Below are 20,626 nucleotides of genomic sequence, written 5' to 3'. Positions count from 1 at the left end.
CAGCCCCTTCCTTCCCTACTCAACCATCAGTACAGCAAGTACAGTCTGCTCAGCAGTAACAGACCAGGCTTTGTAATTCAGTTTCCTAGGTTGTCTGATGGAGCCAAGTGTGGTAACCAAACTGGCTGACTGTTGGAACTTAGGTTTGGATAAGTCTGTTATTTTAGACTTTTCCTGTGAAGTCCCTATTTTGTACATTTTCCATTTTGAATGGTTTCCTTGGCTCTTGTTTACTTGGGATAGATTAGAAAATAAGGCAGCCTACTGGCTTTATGGGAACTAGTCTCAACCACTGTGGACTTAGGAGTGCCAGCTAAGATACTGGTTTCTATTACTGTTCACCTTGAAGGTCATTTGTATTTGTATGCATTAAGCCCACTCTTCGGGTGTTAAGAAGTCATACCACTCTTGGTGAAGGTGAGTTTTGATGCTGTGTTCCCACTGGCATTTTAATTAACTTCTGTAGTTGGTAGCCTATGTTATCCTTAATGTCAGTCCTCACTGTGCTTTACCTCTGGCCAGTTCTTATCCCTCTGCCTTGGTCTGTAAAATTCCCCACTCCACACATTTACATTCTGCCATGACTATGCTTTGACTGCCATTTCAAGGGCTAACAGATAAAAAAGCCAGTAAATACTTTTCAGTCCTCCTCTCGTTACTGTTTACCTGTGGCTTCTTTCATTAGATCATTGATCGTTCTATTCATACCCCACCCCCACCCCTCACTATAGCTCTATGCTTTCTTGTAGTTACCTCCTTTGTGTCCTTACATTTCCCTTTTTTTTTTCTTTTTTTTTCAGAGCAGGGACCGAACCAAGCGCTCTACCACTGAGCTAAATCCCCAACCCCCCTACATTTCATTTTCTAAAGTTAGTCCTTGGGCCTTCTTTTGGTCACAGAGCTAGAAAGAGAGACCCATGGCCTCGTGGATATGGGTTAGTTAAGTGCTCTGTCTCGGGGCTGTTCACTCAGCCCCATTATTCCTTATTAATCCTTTTACAATTTTTACAGTACCCACATGAAGTGTGATTTCTCTCAAATACCTGGGCTTCCTTACCAATTGTCTGAGATACCATGGTTTGTTTAAGGTATTACCACCCACTACCAGCCTTTGCCCACATGCATCCCTTGATCCAGCAAGTTCTAATTATAACTTTTAAGATAGTCTTTTAACACAAAACTAGATTTTTAGTTTCTAAACTTAGCAGAAAACCACTATGAATATTTAGTAGTTCATGGTGCTTCCAATTACTTCCAAGAACATAGCTACTTTGCACATTTATGAAACATGACTTGTGATTTCTTCCAACCTATTCTGTTGAAGACTTAGTTTAACTATAAAGATGTCGGTACTAAGACAACCATCTTATACGCAGTCACATAAGCATACAGAAATTTATTTAGTGTAAGAAAATGTCCCAGGTAACTGTAAATTAAAGAAATTTTAAAAGTGGATCAATGTAATAATGCCATTTTTTCTGTAGTTTTTAATTTGATTTAGTTATTTTTAACTTTGACTTATGTGTACTACTATGACAAAATTTTTCCAAACTTCTAATAACACTTTTCTGTTTTAAGATCAAAGCCATTGGCCAAACAGAATTGAATGCAAGCAACCCTGAAGAAGTACTACAGCTGGCAGCACAGAGAAGGAAAAAGAAGTTTCTACAAGCAATGGCAAAACTTTACTTTTAAGCAGTTAGTTAATTTTTTTTAATTTTATTTTTTAAACTATGGGCTAAAAGTAAACAGTATTAAAAGATTAAGTTTATATAATACATATGTACAATTTAGTGGTGCTTTCTTTTTAACCAAAACAAACTGAAACAAATTAGTTTATAAACAAAAAGTATACAAAAACTTCATATCTTAACAATAGTTTATAATTTTTCAAAGAGAGACAAAGGTTCACATGTCTGATAATCTGGCAGTCTGGTACCACTTTTATCCAATGAAATTAACATTTTTTAGGCCCAAATTTCCTTTTCAAAGGCTAACTTAAAATATTTAATGTATAAGTAGCTATTCTATATACAGCAAGTTTAAATAAATAAATTTCTAGGAGTCAGTATACATTTAATATTTTTCTGCCATAAGAAAATAGAAGTTTAGGTCATATGTTAAGTTTTACCATGTTGACACAGTCCTCATCTCATAATATTAAAAATGGACCACCAGTTTTACAAACATAAAGCGCCTTAGGGATATCTTAGTGTAATAAAGTGACTTTCTTATATAGTTTGAAAAAGTGTTTAATTTTACCCAAATTGTGATACACAAAAGGATTATAAAGCAACCTTTCTATCAAGTAAAACCCCCCCGAGTAGAAGAAGCCAAAGCATTTATCTTGTATATAATTTCTTTGGTTCTCCCATTTAGAGCACAGTTTAAACATTTGGTTCAGTGCCTTAGTGATTAAGAAATATTAAGGCAAACAAACTAGTTAAAAACATATTGAACTTTACCATTCATAAAAATTCAAGTTTTATCATTGTTTTGCTACAGCTTTAGATAAATTAGCCACTTTATTACAAAACAATCTTTGTAATTAAGCTTAAATTTTATTTTCAAAAAACAAATTGCACCATTCAAGAGTATAGGAATTTAAGAATATAAAATCTAGATTCAAAGTTCCTGTGTCAGCTAATGTATCCTTTAAGGTAGCACTAGTCTAGTCCATATTCCAATGATAAAATTCCTAGTTCATCAAAACAAACACAGTAACACTGAATTGTAAAGAAACACAGTCACAAACAAACAGCTGCTATAGCACACATTGTTGTTGGCTTCCATCCACTATTCTTGGGAGTGAAGTCACATTTGTAAACAAGTTCTCTTTTATAGGAAATATTTCTTTAGTGCCAATTTTTTGAAGTTTTTTGTTTTGTTCTTTTGTAGTGCTGGGGATTGAACCCAGGATTTTGTGTATCCTAGGCATTTAGTGCCAAATTGACATAATTTTTAAATAAAAGAATGGCAGTGTAACTCCTTAGGCAAGGATAGTCACAGCACTACTTCCCTGTAACTCATTTGTATCAGACTCTCCATCATTCCAATGTGTTAACCTCAGAACTTTACTGGTGGTTTCTCAGTGCTCTTCGGTGGTGTCATAATGCCTCCATTACACACTGGTGACAACTGCCCTCCTTTTCTGAAGATGTTCACATAGTTTACTTCATTCTGTACACGTGAAGGAATTATTTAGTAATTAACAGTTAAGATAAAACAAGTATGCAGTAAAACTAGACTTCTACCTATGTGTTTCTATCCAAACTTAATTTAAGACTCTATCTTGGCTGGGTGGTGGTGGTACACACCTTTAGTCCTAGCATTTGGGAGGTAGGGGGATCTCTGAGTTAGCGGTCAGCCTGGTTTATATAGCTATTCCAGTAAAACCCTGTCTCAACAACAAAAAGTTCTAATTTCTTGTCTGGGCTTCTGGTCTTGATTTTTTTTTTTTTTTTTTTTTTTTTTTTTTTTTTTTGGAGCTGGGGACCGAACCCAGGGCCTTGCGCTCGCTAGGCAAGTGCTCTTCCGCTGAGCTAAATCCCCAACCCCGCTGGTCTTGATTTTTAAGCTGTTTAACAGTAATATTTTTCTTGTGACAGGGTCTTACTATGTGGCCCAGGCCAGTGTTGATCCTTCTGCCTCATCCTCTCTAGTGCTAGTTAGTGTGCACCCTAGGCCCATATCACCAAGACTGCGTTAATTATCTCCCTTACGTTTTAATTCCCCCTTTATCATCCTATATAACTGTCTAAGTAGTAATGGACACTAGTTTCAGACCTTAGCTAAACTTTGCTAACTTCAGCTCCATTAGTTTCAGGACTTAACTAAATAGCAAGATTTTAAAAAACAGTGAAAGATAAAGCAAACAAAAACCATACCAGCAAAGCCAAGTAATTTGTGTGTGTCTGGATATTGTGTCTGTCCTCCATGGGTATCTTCTTAAAAGTCTTCAGCTTCACTGGACTTACACTTTTTACAACACTGACAAAAGGCACCATCCAGTCTACACATTCTGAGATGTCATCCCATTCCAAACCTACATTTAAAAAGTTAATACAGCGTTAATCAAACTGTGTTTCTTACATGATGCTAAAGCTGAAAGAATTGATAGTTTTCTCAAGGCTTATTCTGTAGCCCAGGTTGGCTTCCCTTCTGGTTCAGCCTCCCAGTGCTGGGATTACAGGCTTTTGCTACTCATCCGACTCTCTTGAGTGTGGGTTGGTTTTTTTGGTTTTTTTTTGTTTGTTTGTTTTGTTTTGTTTTGGGCTTGTTTGCTTTAAAAATTTATAACTATGTGAATATGTTACGTGTGCACAAGTGCCCAGAGATCGGAAGACTGTGTTAGATGTTCTGGAGCTAGAATTAGATTTGAGGGCTAGGAATCAAACCTGTGTCTTTAAGAGCAGTATGCACTCTTAACCACTGATCCATCTTTCCAGGCTCACTTCTAAGATTTAAAACCCAGTGCCTATTCATACAAAGTAGAATTTTGGTATTTGCTTCAAATAGTTCTATTTTTCTGATTGTGGAAATACACTAAGGGTTAAGCACTTCTAGCAAAATAAAACCAAAAAAAAAAAATTAACTAAATTGTTTTATTTTGTGTTTGGTAAGGTGTTAAAGTTCCATTAAAAGTTGTGAACAGGTGAGAAATCAACAAAATAGTCTTACCTGAAGCTTTCTTAACCACTTCGATGGAAGTAAAATGGCATAAGGCAGCGGCGGCCAGAATTCTGTATTGAAATTCTAAAGAGTCAATGGCTAGAATGCACAGATCTAAAAGCTGACAAGGAAAAAGCAAAAGTAATTTAAGAGAAATGTAAATATGTCCCTAATTTTACATATAACTCTAAAGTAAATAAGCTACCACCCAGTCTCAGGATTGTAGGGAAGGGAATAAAAACAATTGGATTGTAGGAACACAGTGAGAACTATTAGAAGGGCGAGCACTTCATCTAGATTAAATTAGGTAACACTTTCATAAAGCAAAGAACATCTTCCTTCCTTGTCCAAGGTGGGCAGTGGAAAGCAAGGAAATCTAAAAGTAGTAGCTTTGCTATGTTATACAGGGCCTTTAGATGCAGGAAAAGTAGCAGTGAAATCTGGTGTAAAGGCCAGATTTCAGAGGGTTAAGTTAATGGCCTGTCACTGAATAAAACTGTATTTGTACTCACACATCAGTCAAGGTGGTGGTAGAAACTGGAGGAGTTGGAAGTGAAATGCTACCACAGATTATTATCTAATACATGAGACCAGTATTTTCCAATCTGGGTGTTTCGGAATCTTGAGGTATTTATAAGTATATGAGATCTCTTGGGAGCTGGAACTCATGTCGGAACTCAGTCCACTTATATACATGCTTATACATAGATACTCAATTTTATAGAATAGTTTTAATGTGCCTGTTCTTTGTGACCATTACTGAAGTCAAGTGTGAATTTTTCACAATCAAAAATTCCAATTTTGGTGACTGCAGAGATGGCTCTGTGGTTAAGAGCACTGACTGCTCCTGCAGAGGACATCAAGTTCAATTCCCAGCAACCACATGGTGGCTCACAACCATCTATAATGGGATCTGATGCCCTCTTTTGGTATGTCTGAAGAGTGACGGTGTACTCATAAATCTTAAAAAATTATAATTTTGGAGCATTTTCAAAATTCTGGGATAGGAATATTAAAACTTAAATACTAGAAATATTCCACAACTGTTGACTTACAGATTTAGAACACGAATTCTAATCCAAATGACTTAATACTCATCACCAAATGTCAATTTTACATCCTACATAGAATAAAATTAAAGGTTGTCTTCACAGAAGTACAGCCTTCAAATCTTACTTATTGTAAAGAATGGAATCCTCAACCTCTTTAGTTACTCTGTTAGAATATGCTGGCCTAGGAAAATTTAATCAGAATTAAAGCACAGCAGGCCAGGCAGAGGCAGGTGACTCTGGGGCTAAGGTCTACAGAACAAAGTTGCAGGACAGCCGGGGCTCTTGCAAGAGAAATTCTGTCTTGAAAAACAGAACAAAAAGCCTAAAGTCAACTAGCTGAAAACATAGTTTTCCCCCATTTCATATCAAAGAGATTTTTATTTTAATCCCAAATCCTAAAAATTAGATCTTTTTCTAGAATTATTAAGCAATGTAAATACTTGAAATAGAATTTTATGGGTCAAACGTTTTCTTGATGACAAAGATTTATCTCAGTATGCCATTGTGTTGTGTAGTTCATGACTTATGTGTTCAATAACGGGGTCAATACCTGAGCTATTTGGATGAACGTCTCCTGAGAATACTGAGGTAGAAGAACCTTAGGAATGTCTTTAACAGCATCAACTTGGAGAAAAAGATTCAACCAGGAAATGACTGTTACTGGACAAAGTTCCCATTTTAAAGCCTGTCAATGAAAATTTAAAATGCCCATTAATTATGACATATGTGTATGTATGTGTGTGTGTGTGTGTGTATATATATAAAATGTACATAGTAAGAGTTTAGAAGTTAATTAAATTTCTCTACCAATCATTAACCAATACCTATCTTTGTGTTAACCTTTTAGAATTAAATGCTCAGACTAAAACCCCAGTTTTGTTTCTTCTTAAAATTTTGTTAAAAATTATATTGAATTTGGGGTGGGCACATGATGTGACAAGTAGGTGAAGATTAAAAAGACACTTTTTACATCATGTGGGTTCCCCATTGATCAATATGTTGTCATGCCTGCCTGACAGTAAGTCCCATTAGCTTACTGAATCATTTCATTGGCCCTTAAGTTTGGCTTTCTCTTCTATCCAAAGTTCACTCATAATTGCTATATTATAAAACTGCAATCAAAGAAGGACATAATTATTACCTTTAATATATTGAGTTCCATCTTTAAGATATCTACTTCACTGCAAGCACCATCAGTGACATAAGCAAACTCTTGGAGCTTGGGAGCGTAGATTTCCTTTAATTTAGAAATTTTTTTATTAAGCACAATGTAAATAAAAACAGAAAATTATACATATATATATATATATATATGAATGCTTCAGGTTTAAGGACAGCTTCACAAAATAGTTTAAATCAGAAAAACGCATAAAATTTTTTGGTATGTAATTATCTGTTACTATTGTACTTATTTTCAAGGTTTATCTTTCTGGAGTTGATCTTGTATTCCAATCTTAATCTGTTTCAATTAAGAAATAGTAACCTTTTTAATACTGCCTGGTGATCAGACTAAAACAAGACATTCAACAAATAGGGTCTTGGACTGGGGATGTGGCTCATTTAGTTGAGTGCTTGTCCAATGTGTAAGAGACACTGCATATAAGCCTGTAGTCCTGTCACTTGGTTGGCTGAGGCAGGAACAATAAGGTCATCTTCAAGCAGCAGAATGAGGTTGAAGACCATTATTCTGACTCAGCATATTTCTTTCATTTGATTGTTTACTTTCTAAACAGGTGCTATATAATTATGTAACATTGACCTTATATCCCCACTATAAAGAATAAAACTTCTTTTTCCATAAAGATTTAGTTCAGAAAATTATAGTATCCTGAGATTAATGTATTTACCTAAAAACTAAATTTACAGTAAATTTACCTCCATGAAATTTAAGAACTCACCTCAAGTTTGGAAGCAATGAACAATGAGGTAATCCCAATGAGTTGAAGCATATTTTTATTTACATCCTTTTGTGTCAACATAAATCTGTCAAAAAAGTCTTGGGCAAGGTAAAATGTTTCCCTATGAAGAGTATATACTTCACAGACCTGAAAGAACCAAATATTCAACATTATTTCCAGAATTTATCCAAAATAGAAAGTCATATTTACTATACCAAATTATGAGCCACTTTGAGGCTGTTTTGTTTTCAGGATGCCCATTATTAACATAAGGGAGGGATTGACATGGACTAATAGACAGGGCGAGCTTGTTATCCTCGCTTTCCTAGTTTTACAGTTTTTCCAGAAGTTACTATTTTTCATATTTTATTACAGGCTAATTTAGTAACATTGGTGATAAGATCTCATGTTTTTCCCGAGTTAGTGGGAATTGCCCTCACGTTTCACTGTTGTTGCTAATAAATATTGCCATTCTCACATTTAAAGGAAAGTTTAATTTTCAATGTTACTCCATGAAATGGGTTGCCAATTATCTACCTTTCTGAAAATCAGGAATGTGATGCCTGGAGAATGACTCAGTAGCAAAGAACTTGCTTGTACTGGTTCCTAGAACCAGAGTTTAGGCAGCTCACCATTGTTTATAACCTCAATGATAGAGCTAATGCCTGTCTTCTGAACTCCTTGGGCAGCTGCACTCACATTTACACATAAAAGTAAAATCTTAAAATCAGGAATAGATGTTGTATTTCAAAGAGATACCTTTAGGATTTTTCAAACAATAAACTTTTTTTTTACATACTTAGACTGAAAATATTTGTGTCAGTATACAAAGTAAAACTTTTAGTTAACATAATACCTAACCATACTGATGTCATTATTACTAGAAATGGACCTCATGTTCAATTTTAAAATCCCCCAAATGAAAATAGGCAAACCCTGGCGGGGAGACTTAAAAAAAAAAAAAAAAGAAAATAGGCAAACCCAACTTTTGTTTCCTTTCCATACTAACAGTGGATCATTTTTAAGGACAACGATCTCATTTTATAGTCTTGGAAACATTTCTGAGCTATACGTACCTTTATCTACCAAGAGGTTCACCCTGTCTTCCTCCCCATATTAGGGATTAAACCCTGGGCTTCACCATGTGTTAGGCAAACATTTCACCATTAAGCATATAACCCCACCTGCCCCTTATTTTGAGGCATATCACTGTAACCTGCCCTGATTTGCTTGAAATTTGTAAATCTTCTTTCCTCAATCCACCATCTCCCATCAGACTACAGAGCAGATAATCCAGAGTTGGAAGAAAACCAATTTAACATCAAGTAATTTACAATGATACAAATAAGAAAAAATGTTTGCATAGATGTATAGGCATTCAGAATTACTGATATTCCCATAAATCAATGGTGTATTTTTCTGTTTTGATGCAAGGTTTCACTGTGTAATCCATCTGACCTGGAACTTAGGCCAAGTTGGCCTTCACCTCCCAATCTTCCTGCCTCAGCCCTAGTGGATTACAGAGATATTCTACCATCCATACCCAGGAATACAGAGTATTTCTGAAAGGAACAGGAGAGCACATTATAAAGGAAGCTAAATACGATGTAAAGGGCTTAAGGCCCAGGGGTAATTCATGGCAGAAAAAGGATGTATGGTGTCCTCTGAAGCCTAAGCTGGTCCTTTGTATGCTTGTATACAAAACCTAGTCAATGCTACATTCCATTTACCTTGAGTACCCTCAACTGGAAAGAAATCTAACAGACATCACTGATTTCTGATTTTAGTTTGGGTTATATTTTAGATGTGTTCTTAGGATTTTACTCTTTGCTTTGGTACTGAGTGCACGCTACCATTGAGCTATGCTCCCAAATCCTGATTTTATTCTTATAAAAGGTCTGGGGTTATAGCTCAGCGCTGGTCTAGCATACAAGGCCCTGGGTTCAATCCCTACCACTACAAGGGAAAAAAAAAATCAAGTCATCTTCTACTTTAGGTGTGGACAACATACTCTGACATCTCATGGAAGTACATACCCATACAAATATTTTTCGGTGCAACAGAAATTTCTATCTTTTAGAACATACCTCTAAAAGCCAGTCTAAAAGTATTGACCTCATTTGTGGTTCCAGGTCAGAATGCAGAACTTCAAAATGTTTGTCATGCACGTATCTGCTTTCCTTTTGTAGCATGTTTTGCCAAACCTCCTGTGAACATGCCCAGCTACATGGGGAGGGGTGGGGGAGAAAGCACATAATTTATAGTTGTGACCTATCCAAGTTCTGTTTACAATAGCGTAAGTACAAGTTTCAAATCTCCAGCTCCACCTTGCAATTACAAATGGAAAGATTTCCACCTTACTGGTAAATCTCAGGAATGTTACACAATCTGATTTTTTATAATTTATAAAAGCTATGGTTTAAGATAACTGGTTTTGAGGCAGGGTTTCTCTGTGCAACAGCCCTGGCTATCCTGGAACTCTGCAGACCAAGCTGCTCTTGAATTAACAGAGATCTGTCTGTTCTGCCTCCTGAGTGCTAGCATGCATCATTACCACCCAGCAAGATAACTCTTAAAGCAAGGCTAGAAAAATAGATGTATATGTAAACGTAAGCATATGATCACAGTGATCATTATTTCAACACTTGAAAATATAAACAGCATCATTTATAATTTTTAAGGTGGAACTTAGTATCAGGCACAGAGATAGTTTGTCTGACTCCATTAATTTGCTTATTCAAGTCAAATGTCAACTACTATATAAATATTTTCTATAAGCCATACTTCTTAGTCATATCATAACTGATAGTAAACTTGGTAAGAAGTAGGGTTGCTGTTCATTTAAAAGTGTTCTCATTTTAACTAGACAAATTTAAACTACAATTTAAAAAGGAGTTCAGTTCCGCTATGTCTGGAAGCACTTCCCAAACAAGTGAAGTAAAACCCAGGTTTGGGTTTTAACTCTATCACTTGCTATCATTTGCAGATATTGTCTCATGGAGAATGATATATGCTTACTTCTCAGTAAGGGAAATACTAAAACAAACAAACAAACAGTTTCCCTATCTTATAATAAAGTCAAAAGAAAATACACAGCATTATTTTAATTCTACCACTTAAACATTTGGTATAAAGTTACTGAAATTTTTTTACCTTAAGTCTGGCAGAGGTGAGGGATTAATAAAAAGATTTTTAAATCTGTAGTTTGTAAACCTAGAGAAGTCACTTGTTCCTATTTCTTTATGGGGCGTTTCAATGATAATGCAAGGACTGATTCCTCCAGACAGTACAGGTGGCCAACAATTCTGTCATTTCAAAACAGAAAGAGAAAAACCTGTAAGTGCATTAAGAAACCTTGCCTTTGTTCTGCATCCTCAAATGATAGCCAATTTGATGTTCATACTTAATTTTTAAAGCTATATAATTCATATTTGTCTCCATCAGTTAGATAAGGAAGCCTGGTAATACAAGGCATTAAGTACTGAAATAACGAATGCATTTGTAAAGTAAAATAATTTCAAGAGTAGTTGTTCTCGGAATCTAGAATAGGATACTTTATAAAGTGTTTTCTAATACTTGAATGCAAAAACATCAAAAGATCTAGTCAAGTGGAGTCATTTAGAGGAAAATTACCATCTCCAAGTTAGCACATAGGAAGGGACACTGAAGCCTGGGTGCCACACTGACAGTGACCTCACATCCTTTTCATGCCCGCTCAGAGCGATCAGGCCCTCCACTGTAGTTAGAAAGTGAACAAAGAGCAGTATAGAGGCGGGCCCTGGTACACCAGCCAGCTCCAAAAGGGAGGGATGTACAAAAGGGAGCCAGCTGCTTCTAGGCCAACTACCCTGCAGCTGTAGAACTCAGGCTCACATGAACCCCTCCAAGTTCACCTCTAAGATCATTAGACTCTTCCTACTGTAAGGCAGTAACAGACCGTTCTACTCTTACGCTTCCCCAGCCCACCCAGGCCAGTTCTGCATTACCCTAATCTCATACTGATGCTTCTTGGTGATCTCCTCTGTTCTTTTTTTGACATCCTGGAGAATAGAAAAGAAGATGTAAACTAAGGTCTCAAGCAAGGAATATTCTTCCCTTTCTCCCTCTTGTTCCTTACATCACCTGTGCTGTTTTTCTCTTCTTGGCCTGAATTATCTGGGCTTCTTGTGGAGAGTCTGGCTGGTTGGGCCGGGCATGCTGCTGCTTAGCTTGTAAACGGCTACTGTGATGAATTTTAGAAAGGACGTTTAATTAGTAAGTCAGATATTTCAAAAGCAGCAGCAAATTTTGAAACATGTCTCCCAGACTAACAGTGTTACCTGCGTCTTGACATTCTCTTCTTTGAGGCCTATGAAACCTCTAAATGGGGGAGAAGAAAAGTAAAATCAAGAACATAGTCATCCATAATCTTCAAGTTCCAACTAAAACTAACATTACCAGAAGGTGGCCTGAACCTTTAAAAAGAAACACTGCACTATCTTCTGAAATACACTAGTATCTCAGTAACTTTACGTCCATGCTTTCATTTCCTTAGCTGAATGGCCAGTGGGAACGTGAGTGCGTTAAGGAATGTGCAGAGGACCCTAGCACCCTTTAGCCCGATCTTCTGGGTCATTCATGCACTCCCCAGTCCAACTAGGGTGGGAAAGGCTTGTCCTGGACTCAGCCCGCCAGGCGCCTGACCGAGCCTCCAAGAGCGGGCTGTGGAGAAGCCGGTTCCGCGCCAATTTGGAGAGCGGCTGTGGCGGGGAAGCAGGGGGTGGAGGGAACCTTCTGGTGTCACGTCCTCCAGGCTCCTTTCCCTCTTTCCCAGCCCCACCCGGCGGGTAGTGTCGCTTGCAGGGGTGATGGGACCTCAATTTCAAAAGAGCAGAAGGAAATTGGGGGGGGGTGTTAAAGGAGAAAACCGGGCTTACGAATTTCTCCGTGAAGAGACCCACACCTTAATCCTCCCACGCGGGAGACCTTCCCAAAATGAGGATGGACAGAGACGCTCCCAGAGAAGCTTTTCGTGGCCTCTCATTTGGGGATACACTCCATCCCGTGCCTCCCCTTGGCCTCCTGACAGGCACCGACCTCGGGACCCCTTAATTCCAGTCTCCTATCCCTTGTCCCCACTCCATCCCCCATTTTTCCTCTTCCACGGCTCCCGTCAGATGAGGTTCCCTTCGCTCCCCTACACCCCTGTCCCCAATACCTTCTCAGCGCCAGACCCTCCTCAGCTCGGCTCAGCTGGCGCCGGCGCCAACTCAATATATAGGCCTGGCCCGGACCGCCCCGCACGCATGCGCCGCAGACTGACACCTCGGACGGCGCCTTCCCCTCCCCCGCCCGCGCCCGCCCAGCTCGCCCGCGCGCGCCGCGCCCTGCCCTCAGTGCGCGCGGGCGCCGAGTGGCCGCACGGCTGCCCTCCCGGACCGTGCTCCTCCGCCCCTCTCGGCGCTTCACCTGCGCGCGCCGCGGCTGCAGCGTCCGAGAGGCCCCTCCCCCGTGTTAGTGGCCCACCGCGGACGCCCGCAAGCCTTCCAGTTCACGCCCGTTCCCCTCACGATAGCTCTTGGATCTCGGGGTGTCAGGCTGCGGTTCAGCTCGGCTTTTAGGGGGAGGCGACGCTGTCCCGCCCAGGCCTCTGGGGGGACGGGAGGGGGGCACCCAAATCTTCTCAGAGGCTGGGGAGCGGGAGCCGGAGGGCCCGCCCCTGCGGGAGGAGCGAAGCCGCGGCCGAGGAGCTGGCCAATGGCAGGAAAGGACGGCAGCACAACGTGGAGCGGCCGCAGAATGTAAACATTCCGGAGCGCGCCGCCCGCCACGTGCGGAGCCGGAGCCACCCGCCTGGCGACGAGGGCCTGCTCGCCGCGGCCGCACACCGGAAGGCGCCTCAGCCCCTGGACTAGGTACGTGTGAACCCTGTCCTCGCGCCCCGCCGAGCGGCCACTCCGCTCTTGCCTACGGCTCCCTCACGGAGCCCGCGCGGGAAGTTCTTGCGCCGCGCGCAGCCTTTCTCCGCAGACTCCTGGCGCTAACCACCTCTCGAGACTGAAGTGGGAGCCCTCCCCATCCGCAGGAGTGCGGAGTCTTCGGGGACCTGGCCGAAGGGCAGGACGGTCGGCACCACGTGCGCGCCCCGGCCGCGCGCCCCGCCCCGCCCTGCCCTGCCCCGCCGCCAGCGCGCCCTGCGGAGCCCGCGCGAACCGCCTGCGCGGGAGAGCCTCCCGCCTGCGAGCGCGGCCCGGACGTGGCGGACCGCCCCGCGCCGCGCGTGATCCGGGCACTTAAGCTCAGGGCTCCGACTACCTCTCCGCGCCCTGCGCCTCTCCAGGCCGGGTTTGTGGGTGACACTCCTCACACAGTCGGGTGGCGGGACGCCGCTCGGGGAACAAAGACCCCCCCTTCCCCCCCAGGCCGCGAAAGCAGAGGAAGGGCTCCTGGAGGCAGGTGTTCGGGCGTTTGCCCATCCCTGTCCGGAGTGAACCGGTGTGAGGGTGCCAAAGACAGCGGCCGCGGGGGCCGGCGCTTCCCGAGATGCACCTGGAGGCGGCCGGCCGCGGCGGGCCTTTTGTGCCACGCTGTTCTTGAGGGCCTAGGAAGGCCCTCAGCTTTCCTCCCGCACAGCCCCCTTTTCAGACACTTTCCGAGTCTTGGGGGTAGTAGTTCCTTACACTAGCAAAAGCTCGCTTTCCCAGATTTACACATAGGAGACAGGATCAGAGGACACCCAATACCTTGTCTTGGCCTAAGGAAAGTTCGCCCAACCAGTAATTGCTTATCACGACTCTGGAGAGCGAGGGAGTTGCCTCCCTTTGCGGGAGCTGTCATCTTCTACAGCTTAGAGTTCTCACCGGTTATGGCAAGAAAACAGAGGGTTGTACGTGGTTACCTTTCAGTAATGTGTGTTAAATGAGTGTAAGCAAAACTGATGGCCTACAGCCTCAGCTTCGTAGTGAGTTCAAGACCAACCTAGATTATGTGAGGGCACTGTCTTTTTTTTTTTTTTTTTTTTTTTTTTTTTTCTTTTTTTTCTGAAGCTGGGGACCGAACCCAGATGAGGGCACTGTCTTAAAAAAACTAGTGGCCCATGTGGGTGAACTTGATCAGGATATACTGAAAACGGGGGATGTCGTTTACACAGAATTGATCTTAAGAATCATAAGACCAACCGCATAAGTTAGTGTAAATAACTCATCAGAAATGTACTGTGGGCATATCCTTAAGTACTATGCGAGCAGAGTAGCTGTAGGGAAAGCAAAATTAGAATGATTCTCCTAGGTAAATACCCACAGGATTGAATCAGCATAAAGGTACCAAGCAGGCAGTGGTGGTGCACACCTTTAAGCACAGAACTCAGGAGGCAGAAGCAAGGGATCTTTGAATTCGAGGCCAGTCTCTGCTGTAGAGTGACTTCAGGCGAACCCCGTCTTGAAAAACCAAAAATAAAAAGTAAAACAAAGGTGCTTACAAACCTTTATAACTGCACCAATTGTCACAAGGCTTAATTTATACAATCAGTTTAGGTGACTGTCTACATGAATGGATAAAGAAAAAATGCTAGATACACACAATCGAGTAGTCAGTCATGAAGAACCAAGTTATATTCACAGGAAAATTAATGGGAGAATGATAAGTATGCATTCACGCAGAACTTCCAGCTCAGTGGTAGAGCATTTGCCTATCCCGGTTTGATCCTCAGCACCTGGATCACAAGGCAGGCGTAAAATAGGAAGGGGACTGTTGGTAAAGTAGATAATGGGAGGTGAATAGGATCAAAGTTTTACACAGGCATAAAATGTTACAATGAAACCTTTCCGTATAGCTAATACTGATATTCATTCCTTATAGCTATACTCATAAACATTAAATTTGAAAATGTAGAGACTCCATAATGGCCAATCATAGAATCGATGATTAATAAATACAAGCTATTCTTGCTCTTCCTCCTGATCAGAAGTTAAGAAACAATTTTAGCCTTTTGTGGTGCTACACACATGCCTTAGCAAAGAAGGCCAAGGCAGTGGATCTCTGTGAGTATGAAGTTAGTCTGGTCTACATAGCAAGGTCCATGTTGAGTATCTCCTTAAACATCATGTTAAGTATTCAATTTTCATATACATTTTTAAATGCTTTATTTTATGTATATGAGTACACTGTCACTATCTTCAGACACACCAGAAGAGGGCATCAGATCCCATTACAGATGGTTGTGAGCCACTATGTGGTTGCTGGGAATTGAACTCAGGACCTCTGGAAGAGCAGTCAGTGCTCTTAACCACTGAGCCATCTCTCCAGCCCCGATTGTTCATATATTTTAAAGTTTACTTTTAGTGTTCTTCCCCCCCCAGTCATTCCAGTTTTACATTTACCTGCTTTAATTCTGGCAGGTGTGGGACTCACACTTTTAATCCCAGCACTTGGGAAGCAGAACTGGTGGATCTCTTGGGTTCAAGACCAGCCTGGTCTACATAGTGAGTTCCAGAAAGCCAGGGCTATGTAGAAAGACCCTGTCTCAAAAAATAAAATAAAATAAAATAAAATAAAATTTCTCTATGCACTTAGAAAATTTGGCCTTTTCTGAAGAGCTTCATTTACATGCCCTAAAATTTTGTGGCTAATAAACTTAACCTCTACAGCACTTTCTGAAGTAGTTATTTTAATTGTTTCCATATTCCTTTTCAAGAAGCGAGGTGGGGGGTGGGGGGGGAAGGAGAGCTACAGAGGTTCTTGACCCCCCACCTGGGGGTCTCTGTTTTCTAAAAGCCAGGGGTTTTTACCTGTTTTGGTTGCTGACAAGCTGAGGCAGGGTTGTTTGAGTCCAGGCTCCATGGCTAATCTGGGCAAGATAGTAAAATCCTGATTCTTTAAAATCAAACCCAGCTGACATACTTTTTGTGTCTGAGTCTTTGCTATGCCGTCTCTGTGTAGACCTCTTAGATCCCTTGTCTTTATAATCTTTAGTTCTGCCCTCTAAACAAGACAATAGTTACCTAGTTAAGGTCTGAACCTAGAGCCTCCTGCATAAATGCTGTACCACTTGGCTGGATTCCTGGTATCTTTTTAGTTTTTGTTTTTTAAGATTGAGAAGAGGTTGCCTAGACTGGCCTTGAGTTTGCATCTCTCCTGCCTCAGCTTGTGACAGGACTGGAATATTACAGACCTGCATTACCAGGCCTAGCTTTGTTCTTTTTTTTTTTAAACTCACTCCTAGTTGATTGAATAATATATTCTAATGAGTAAACTATTAGATGCAAATATATTGCTAAGAATGTATGAGACAGCTGGGCGTGGTGGTGCATGATTGAGTTTAAGACCACCTGGTCTACAGAGTAAGTTCCAGGACAGCCAGGGCTACACAGAGATACCCTGTCTCAAAAACTAAAAACAACAAGGTCTGAGTTGAGAGTATACTCAGGGATCCCATATAGGTTTGAGTTGAGAGTGCACTCGGGGATCCCGTACAGGTTTGCACTCGGGGGGTGGATGAAGGATTCCCACCCTGTACAGGCGCCTGGGAGTAGATGCAGTATTTCTACTCCGTGCAGCCGCCCTTGTAAATTTTTCGGGCAGCGGAAGGGGGGACGCCCCGGTCCCGCAGGCTGCAGCTCTGGAAGACGTTCCAAGAGCCGAATTTTGTCAGAAGGATCCGGCAACTGACAGTCAAAGAGATCTGACTGTGACTTTCCGGAATCAGGGAGACGGAGAACTTCTCCTACGCAGGCGGTGGATTTGAGACCCAACCCCATCCGAGGTTGCGTCCGGCTGGATATATCAATCCAGGCGCGGACGAACGTGCGTAGACGTACTGTTGTTTCTTTTTGGAGTTTCATTTTTTGTGTTTAGTTCTTTCCTTCTTCACAATGGGACAGTCCGTGTCCACTCCATTGAGCCAGACTTTGAACCATTGGTCAGAAGTTAAAACTAGACCCCAAAATTTGTCTGTGGAAGTGAGAAAGGGACGCTGGCAGACCTACTGCGCGTCCGAGTGGCCGACGTTTGGAGTAGGTTGGCCACCAGAGGGCACCCTGGACAAAACTGTTATTTTGTCAATTAAAAAGATTGTTTTCCAGCCTGGACCTGGATCTCATCCAGATCAGGTCCCTTACATCGTGGTATGGGAGAACCTCGTTTCTGACCCTTCCCCGTGGCTGAGGCCCTGGTCCTGGGCATCCCCATCCCCATCCTCGAGTATATTGGTGGCACAGGAGCCGCAGACGGAGAAGAAGACGACTCCTCAAATATACCCTGACATTGAAGGCCCTCCAGATGAAGATGTACCCACACAGTCGGCGCCCAGTCCTCCTCCTCCACCCCCTTATCAACATGATAAATCTGAGGGCCCCGTGGCCGGTACTAGAAGCCGGCGCGGAACCAGTCCAGATGGTCCTTCCTCAGCCCCTACCTTTCCACTTAGGGCTTACGGCCCCCCAGTGGATCCCCCTGACCTCCAGCCCTTACAGTATTGGCCATTTGCCTCGGCCGACCTTTATAATTGGAAAACTAACCATGATTCTTTCTCTGAAAATCCCTCCAGCTTAACCAATCTCATGGAGTCTCTGATGTTCTCTCATCAGCCCACTTGGGATGATTGTCAGCAACTCTTACAGGTTCTTTTCACCACCGAAGAAAAGGAGCGAATCCTCCTAGAGGCCCGGAAGCACATCCCGGGACCAGATGGAACCCCGACCCAGATGCCCAACCTCATTGACGCTACCTTCCCCCTAGACCGCCCCCCCTTGGGACTATAACACGGCTGAAGGTAGGGAGAGGCTGACCACTTACCGCCGGGCTCTTGTGGCAGGTCTCAAAGGGGCAGCTCGTCGCCCCACTAATCTGGCCAAGGTAAGAGAAGTACTTCAGGGGCCCACAGAGGCCCCCTCTGTGTTCCTAGAAAGGCTTCTGGAGGCATATCGAAGGTACACTCCCTTTGACCCTACGTCTGAGGGACAGCAGGCACCGGTAGCCATGTCCTTTATAGGCCAGTCCTACCCGGACATCAAGTGTAAGTTGCAAAGGCTGGAAGGCCTACAAGATCTTACAGTAAGAGACTTAGTCAAGGAAGCAGAGAAAGTGTACCATAAGAGAGAAACAGAGGAAGAGAAGAGAAGAGAGAGAGGAGAGAGAGAGAGAGAGAGAAAGGAAAGGGAAGAGAGAGGATGAGAGAGATAGTCGTAGGGACCAGAATTTAACTCGAATACTGGCCGCAGTAGTACCTGAAGGAAACAAGAATGTAGGGAGAAAGAAAGGGAACCTGGGCAACCCTCGCCATCGGAACGACTGGACTTCACCAGATTGGAAAAGAGTAGATAGAGACCAGTGCCGCTACTGCAAGAATAGAGGACACTGGGCCCAGGACTGTCTGAACAAAAAGGAAAAGATGTGGGGTCCCAAGACACTTGCCCTGAGAAACAAAGATGATTAGGACAGTCAGGGCTCGTATTCCCTCCCTGAGCCTAGGGTAACCTTAGATGTGGAGGGAACCCCCGTGGATTTCCTAGTAGATACGGGGGCAGAGTTTTCAGTTCTACAACACCCCCTGGGGAAGCTTGCTGACAAGACCAGTATGGTGGTGGGGGCAACCGGCATGAAGATACACAAATGGACAACGGCTCGCCGCGTCGATTTAGGGGCTGGCCGGGTATCACATTCCTTCCTAGTAGTCCCTGAGTGTCCCACACCCTTGCTCGGTCGAGACCTATTGACTAAAATGAATGCCGAAATACAGTTTTCATCGGAAGGACTCCGAGTGAAGTGGCATTCCCCCAGGCCAGTATGGACTTTGACTTTCAATTTGGCCGACGAATACTGCATACATGAGAAAGGTAAGAAGGTGAACAACCCACAGTGGTGACTTTCCAAGTTCCCTGAGGCCTGGGCAGAGACCGGGGGAGTTGGGATGGCTTCCCAAGTTCCCCCCATAGTGATTTCAGTCAAATCGGGCGCTGCCCCCATCAGCGTGCGCCAGTACCCTATGAGCAAGGAAGCAAGGGAAGGTATCAGGCCCCATATAAACAAGTTTTTACAACTGGGCATTCTAACCCCATGCCGGTCACCCTGGAATACCCCGCTATTACCAGTAAAGAAGAGACTATCGACCCGTCCAGGATTTGAGAGAGGTCAACAAAAGGGTAGAAGATGTACATCCCAGAGTGCCTAATCCCTACACCCTCCTCAGCACTCTGCCACTAGAGAGAACATGGTATACTGTCTTAGATCTCAAGGATGCTTTCTTTAGCCTGAGACTACATCCTACCAGCCAGCATCTGTTTGCCTTTGAGTGGAAGGACCCGGAGACAGGACATTCTGGACAATTGACCTGGATCAGACTACCACAGGGATTCAAGAATTCACCCACCCTCTTTGATGAGGCTCTACATCAGGACCTGACGATTTTCCGAACCAACAACCCACAGCTAACTCTCCTTCAGTACGTTGATGACCTTCTTCTGGCGGCTGAAAACCAGGGTGAGTGCCAAAAAGGGACTGAACTATTACTATCTGAATTAGGCCGTCTGGGATACCGGGCGTCGGCGAAGAAAGCGCAGTTGTGCCTCACCAAGGTGACCTACCTGGGCTACATCCTCAAGGATGGTAAGTGATGGCTCACTGAAGCCCGGAAAAAGACTGTGCTCCAGATACCTGTACCTCAGACACCTCGACAGGTGAGGGAATTCCTAGGCACCGCCGGGTTCTGCCGGCTGTGGATTCCTGGGTTCGCCGCGCTGGCTGCCCCCCTCCACACCTTGACCAGGTCAGAGACTGAGTTCCAGTGGAAGCCCGAACATCAAGCGGCCATTGATGCCATCAAACAGGCTTTATTGACTGCACCCACTCTAGTCCTGCCTGATCTAACCAAGCCTTTTATGCTGTTTGTAGATGAGAGAGTGGGGGTGGCAAAGGGAGTGCTAACCCAGACCCTGGGTCTCTGAAAACGGCCCATGGCGTACCTCTCCAAGAAGCTAGACCCTGTGGCTAGCGGCTGGCTGTCCTGCCTCAAAATCATCGCGGCAGTAGCCA

The 20,626-nt window shown here is 43.0% G+C and overlaps 2 protein-coding genes across 8 annotated transcripts in view; one reads left to right on the top strand and one right to left on the bottom strand.

Annotated features, from left to right (window-relative positions):
• Ints8 (integrator complex subunit 8) overlaps nucleotides 1-1,778 on the top strand; it is a 47,400-nt gene extending 45,622 nt beyond the window's left edge. For both annotated transcript variants that reach the window (XM_063287282.1, NM_001427841.1), the window contains one exon: nucleotides 1,579-1,778. In XM_063287282.1, coding sequence (XP_063143352.1) covers nucleotides 1,579-1,606 — 28 coding nt within the window. In that variant the 3' untranslated portion in view covers nucleotides 1,607-1,778. The remainder of the gene's footprint in view (nucleotides 1-1,578) is intronic.
• On the bottom strand, nucleotides 1,374-14,084 carry Ccne2 (cyclin E2). Of its 6 annotated transcripts, none has more exons than NM_001108656.1 (12): nucleotides 12,819-12,908; nucleotides 11,941-11,980; nucleotides 11,744-11,843; nucleotides 11,608-11,661; nucleotides 10,775-10,926; nucleotides 9,709-9,844; nucleotides 7,622-7,768; nucleotides 6,865-6,960; nucleotides 6,274-6,408; nucleotides 4,681-4,792; nucleotides 3,888-4,045; nucleotides 1,374-3,180 (listed from the first exon to the last, which is right to left on the bottom strand). In NM_001108656.1, exons 2-12 carry the CDS (start codon nucleotides 11,952-11,954, stop codon nucleotides 3,067-3,069), a joined length of 1,218 nt encoding a protein of 405 aa, NP_001102126.1. In that variant the 5' UTR covers nucleotides 11,955-11,980; nucleotides 12,819-12,908; the 3' UTR covers nucleotides 1,374-3,066. The 6 variants fall into 6 exon arrangements, with proteins under 6 accessions (NP_001102126.1, XP_063143970.1, XP_038966145.1 ...); XM_063287900.1 differs by lacking the exon at nucleotides 12,819-12,908 and adding an exon at nucleotides 13,916-14,084 and having other exon boundaries at nucleotides 1,704-3,180; nucleotides 11,744-11,840; XM_039110217.2 differs by lacking the exon at nucleotides 12,819-12,908 and adding an exon at nucleotides 13,916-14,017 and having other exon boundaries at nucleotides 1,704-3,180.
• Nucleotides 14,085-20,626: the final 6,542 nt, after the last annotated feature.

Source organism: Rattus norvegicus, chromosome 5 (assembly GCF_036323735.1).
Source record: "Rattus norvegicus strain BN/NHsdMcwi chromosome 5, GRCr8, whole genome shotgun sequence".
In the NCBI taxonomy this organism is placed as follows: Eukaryota; Metazoa; Chordata; class Mammalia; order Rodentia; family Muridae; genus Rattus; species Rattus norvegicus.
This window is presented reverse-complemented; position numbering and strand designations above follow the sequence as displayed.

Coding starts and splice junctions, on each gene's coding strand:
- Ccne2 (XM_039110217.2), bottom strand. Junction 10,927..11,607: donor AGCATCAGTATGAGATTAGG/GTAATGCAGAAC, acceptor TTGAAATGACAG/AATTGTTGGCCACCTGTACT. Junction 3,181..3,887: donor CAAATTACTTGGCTTTGCTG/GTATGGTTTTTG, acceptor TCACGTGTACAG/AATGAAGTAAACTATGTGAA.